General features: G+C 35.5%; 1 protein-coding gene across 2 annotated transcripts in view; it reads right to left on the reverse strand.

The window, feature by feature from the left end:
* Positions 1-5,219, reverse strand: part of LOC126745699 (folliculin-interacting protein 2) — a 104,033-nt gene extending 98,814 nt beyond the window's left edge. For both annotated transcript variants that reach the window (XM_050453668.1, XM_050453667.1), the window contains exon 1: positions 5,078-5,219. In XM_050453668.1, the coding sequence (XP_050309625.1) occupies positions 5,078-5,148 (71 nt within the window). In that variant the 5' untranslated portion in view covers positions 5,149-5,219. The remainder of the gene's footprint in view (positions 1-5,077) is intronic.
* Between the last annotated feature and the right edge of the window lie 781 nt (positions 5,220-6,000).

The following is a 6,000-nucleotide window of genomic DNA, read 5'->3' on the forward strand; positions in this document are numbered from 1 at the left end:
GCAGAGAGGATACTAATGGGGCGATAGTTAGTTATGTCACTCTTATTCCCAGATTTATAAATAGGACATACATGAGATAGCTTCCAGTTCTCTGGAAAAGTTCCAGAAGTTAGGGACAAATTGAAAATATGAAAAAGTGGAAGGAAAAGGGAATGGCTGCATTCTTTCAAAAGCCTGTTTGGAATTCCATCGGGACCCGCTCCCTTTCTGTTGTCCAGTTTAGCTAATGCTGTTTCAATTGTAGTAGCACTAAGGAACACGTGGTTGATATGGTTAAATTTACATGAGGTATCGAGACCGTCAGAGGCATTAGAAGGGTTAGTATTCTTGTTAAATACAGATAAAAAGTGGGTGGCAAAGAGATTTGCAATAGAAATACCAGTATCGACCCTGAGATCATGAAGGAACATCTCATCTGGAACAGTAGAATCGCTTTGATTGGACTGAAGTCTTACAAATTTCCAAAAGGTCTTGCTATCGTTCTCTATTGCATTTTCGGCTCTTTCAATTTAATGTCTGTAGCATTCACTAGATAATGAACGGCATTCTGAGCGCAGAACACTAAAACTTAAGTAATCAGTATTTGATCCTGACTGTCTGTACCTTCTATGTGCTATTTTTTTCTAAATAACTAGACTTTTTAGTTCTCTAGAAAACCATGGTGGATAATGTTTCTTGGGAGAGTGTTTTTTTATTGGCACAAACAGATTCAAACAATCATAAACAACAGAATAGAAGTTTGCAACAGTGGTATTTAAGTTATCGTTAACAATTATTGACATCCAGTTGTATGTAGAAAAGTAGTTATTTATAGACACAAAATCTGCTTGATTAAAGTTGTAAAAATATGTTATAGGTAGTTCCAGGTAATTGGACTTACTATTGGGTAGTTGCAGCTCAAGAGCAGGATGGTAAGGATCTGACCCGACTAAACCATTACATTTAGTTGTTAAAGTGGAATGAAAAGTTGTAAAGCAAAGGTCAAGAATTGTTCCATGATCATTAACCACTGCATTGAGCTGCATTAAACCTAGAAAAGTGAATGTGTCACATAAAAGATTTTCTTTATCAGATGTAACATTATTTGGGGTTAAGCCATAATGATCATCACTAGGTAACCATGAAATATTAGAAAGGTTAAAGTCACCAACAATAAGAACAATATTAAAGCTCTCGCAAGCTTTGGTAACAGAGGCATAATGCGCTGCATACACAGATAGATCCATGGATGGAGGAACATAAATGCAGCTAATGCAATAATCCTCGCCATCACCAAGACGCACAGAGATCCAGTTTTCTTCAAGTGAATTGTCAGCAGTTGGCAAACGATGGGATTTTAGGGTGTTGCTCACTGCTAGGAGCACACCCCCTCCTCTACTTTTTGAACTGTTACTAGTGTTGCGGTTCGTTCTATACACACAGTAATTGGAGCTAAGGAATTCACCGTCGTTGACTGTAGGATCCAGCCAAGTTTCAGTTAGGGCAAGAATGTGGTAGTCTTCTGCTTGGGCCGCACAGAGAAATCCCTTTAGTTTAGTTTTTAAGCCCCTCACGTTCTGATAAAAGAACGATACATCATCTACTGTGGGCGCTGAGACAGTGTTGGGTCTAACTGAAAATTCGCCCCTCGGCCCTGAGTGCGCCTGGGACGAAATTCCTTGACCGCTATACCGGCTGGCCAGAGGTTCGGGTCAAGTAGTCCCTTTAGTAGGGACTCTTTTACCCCTATCCTAAAGGATGTAACATCCTCATTCTTATCCAATATGGCACATTTAACATCTGAGATGTTTAGTTGCTTCTCAAGGTATTTTAGAATCTGCTGCTCAGTAGTGTCCGGATTGCATCTGCCCAAATACAACCACTGACGTCTATCAGCTGCAGATAGTGAAGAAGCTTCAGAAGAAGTCCCAATGATGACTGTTTGTCTGCCAGGGTTAGTTCGATGGATTGATTGTGGTGTCGACCTATTCTGTGATTTTGCTTCAGAATTGGCGCCAGCCATTGAAGAGCTACTAGGCCTTGATCTGATTGGATCAACCCTTTTTGCGTAGGTATGGGCTACTGTTTCTGTTTCTATCGGCAAAGACACAGTATTGTCCGGAGACAAAGATGTTAGAGAAGTTATATTAGTTGGGGGGCAGGATGACTTTGATGGTATAAGATCCTTGAGCATGTTTAAATCCTCTTCCAGTATTGTCAACCTGACCTCTAGCGCTTCATTTTTTGCTTGTAGTAGTTTTAACAATTCAGAATCACGGTTTGAGGCGGAAACGCTCTTTCCTCCGATTCCTTTCTCGACCAATCTCATAAGTCCCTCCTAGAATGCAATATTAGCATCATGAAAACCACAAGAAATTTGGTTGGTGATTGTGTTTTGAAAGGATTTCATTTGAGCTTCCAGAAAAATAGCAGCATTTGTTGGGGAGCTGTTATCCGTGCTGGTTGTCCACAAGCTGGGTTTGCACACAGAACACACAAAACACATGACTTTAGTCTTCATTTGAGTGACCTGAGCCTCTGATGTAGTAAATTTTGAACATGATAAGCAATGCACGACACTACAGAAGTCGCAAACAATCTTATATTTTACCTCTCTATCTGTTAGACTTGCACCACACCTTCCGCAAGCCATGATATAGATCAAAATAGCAATTCAACAGGCTCCCAAAAACTCCAAATCCGAAAACACGTTGACTTGGAAATTATTATTAAAAGTCAACAAATCCAATTCTTCAAACTCGTTGGCTTAAGCAGAGCGGCAAAATAAATACCAAGAATGTTCAGGTATTGATTCTCATAGACGCACAAAAAAAAAACGTATTGTTATCTGAGAATTTCTATTGTTTCCACTGAAAATCACAATTACTCACGAACCACCAATCACCAGCAGTACCAGATCAGAATATTGCAAAGACAATGCCAAGAAGCAGAAAATATGTAAGAATCTGAAGTCTACCTCTTTCTAATCGTGTAAAATAAAGCAAATTCGCGGAGCGTAAGAATGCGCGTGTTTACAGTAAATACACAAGGCCTTACTTTATATGCATAAATCTGGCAAATCAGATTGGTTACACACAGCCCGATAATTGGAAATTTCATTTCTACTACCAGATTTAAAAATGGGTTTTAGAAAACTTCTCTTCCAGAGAGTGGATAAGAACCAGTACCTAGAGATTTGTTAAAAATGAACAGTATTGGTTTCGTAAGAACACAAACACATTTTTTTAGGAAGAATGCCGGAATCCCATCTGGTCCAGTGCAGAGCTTATTCTTAGAGGAAGTAATAACCTCATAAGCATCCTGCGTTGACAGAGTTAAAGTGCTCAGACAAATTGATTCATCAAAAACAAAAGATGGTATGTCATTGACTTGCTCATCCGAATAGATGGATGAAAAGTATTCTGCAAACATATTCGCAGTGTCCGAGATATTCATACGAGTCCTGTTATTGTATGTCATTCTGGAGGGAAGACTAAAACCAGTTCTTTTATTTTAAATATATGACCAGAAGTACCTTGGATTGCCAGCGAGATTCATTTCCACCTTATTAATGTATTGTTGATAGCACAACTCTCTTAAGTACTCACATTGTTGTCTCAACAATACAAATTCATCATAATCCTGCTGTTGACCACTAATTTTAAACTTTTTGTGAATTTGTTTCTTTCTTATGATCAAACCGCGAAGCTCTGAAGAAAACCAAGATGGAAAAACAGAACTTTTGTACCTCTTTAGAGGAATAAACCTTTCCATTGCTGAGTAGATCACATTATAGAACTTTTTAAACTTAACAAAATACTTTGATAGGAGTCAAAGAAAGTCCAGGTACTTTAGAAAGGCAAGTTGCACACCAAAAAAGTAAATGTTACAGTTAAATACTGTTTGACATCCTATTGGTCAACCTCATATACACGTTTTTAGTTTCTTTTGGAGCAAAAACTTTTCAACAATAAAAAATAAAATAAATAAAAAATAAATTCTTTTCATCCCCATTAAAAATCATTGGGCCTGTAAAATATTGTCAAATTCTTTTTCCTCAAAGTAGACATAAATATCATTAAACACTTTCTTACATTTTGCTCAGATACCTGTGCTGATCCTTCTTCATCATTTCCTTGTCAGATAATACTGCAAAATAATGGTCCTTTGGAAATATATTCCCCATACTGATACTGTAGGATTACATTTGTTAATAAAAATCATAATTTTGCATAGTATTTGTTAGAAACTGAAATTAAATTTTGCAAAAAAAGAACAATAAAAGGAGAGTGCCAATAATATGAAAGTTTTATATATAATATTTTAAATATTTATTGACATTTTTAAAATTTTTTTACTAAACAAACATTTTTGAAAGGGTTTTAATGTAATATTTTAAAATATTGGTTATAAATAAAGTAAAAAAGTCATAAAAGCTGCAAACATTCCTAAATTTTAGGATAACTTGGACATTGGGCAATATGTTAAAGTGACAAATATTTTAAAAAAACACAAACTTTTAAAGGGTGCCCAATTTAAGCAGGTATAAATAACCCTAAATATCACTATCGTTGGCATAAAGTGCCAATAAATAGAAAACACATATTTTAACTACCCTATAGTTAACACTGTCTTTTTATACAACTATATGGTTAGAACTAAATTAAAAAAAAAATAAATGATTTCTAGGGGTTTCCTTATAAAAAATCGTAATTTTTTACTTTTTTTTTTCACTTCACTACAACACACACATGATTTGCTAGCCCATGCTAAACCCAGCAAGAACTATATTGTCTATGTGTGATGGAAATAATATAGGTTGCCGCATTAAAAAATATTAATCCATAGACTTAAATATCTTTCAAGAACCTCATAAATTATAAAAATATTTTTTGATACCAACGATTGGGTAGGTGCCAACATTAGGGCAGTTTACCCTATATAGAGACAAATGTGTATTATTACATTAGTAATACATTGTCATACTGACTGAACTGTTTAGGATACAATTTATATATCCTGTGAACTGGTAAGCGACTATATAAGTAACTAATAATATAATTTAAAAAAAGAAAAAACCTCATAAAATAATACACACCTGACATTCCTCCCTTCCTCACTAGCTTGTCCCGTGGTCCTAAGTTTCGGAAAGAATTTAAAAAGAGCCATACCATAGATACTGCACTATTCACATTCATTTATAGTTGAATCAGCACGAGTTTTGCCTCGTACGATGCCAGAGTGAAAACAATAAATAAAAATCACGTGCGGTCCAGTCATATGATACAGTTTATCATCTCTCTCTTTATAGGTCATTCAGTAAGTTCTCTCTCAGTGTGTCATCACTGTGGGAGAATGTACCCTAGGCAAAAAATAAGTAGTATCAATCGGGTTACAACAATAGGTCGAACGTTTTGCGTAATTATCGCTCGCTTATTAATTAGGAAATGGAAAATATATTTTGTGAAATGTTGACTTACTAGGACTATAGGGTTCCCTTGCCTTCATTTCTACTATGTTTTATAATTCGGGTCATCGAAAGAAACACCGTAATAAGTTGGAAATACATCATTACGTCTTTTCTTGGTAGCTTAAATTAGTAAATAAACAAATTATTCCATAAATAGAGTAAATAATGAATCAAGAGGAATACTCAAATCAAATGTAAACTTTTACTTTGACAGATGTTCCTGTGTGCCTTCGATCGGTTGCCAACGCCAAAGTCGAGAACGCAGCATATGTCGGTTGCCAGCCATTAAATTAGTCCGCGCCCGTTGTTAGTTTTTTCAATTTTTTACCTGTTATAATCAAATATAATAAAAAATGCTTTATTGTATACAGAGTTAAGAACTCCTGTTTATACATTTGTAATTGAGTAGATGTAATTGATAAATAATTTTGAGCACCACATAATTTAGAGTGTTTGCTTAAAACTTTGTAACCTATCAAATGTGTAGTTAAGTTAGCTACAGCAAAAAGGTAAGGATTATCTTTGGGAATGAAATAATCACTTCTTTCTAG

This window comes from Anthonomus grandis, chromosome 16 (genome assembly GCF_022605725.1).
Source record: "Anthonomus grandis grandis chromosome 16, icAntGran1.3, whole genome shotgun sequence".
NCBI lineage: Eukaryota > Metazoa > Arthropoda > Insecta > Coleoptera > Curculionidae > Anthonomus > Anthonomus grandis.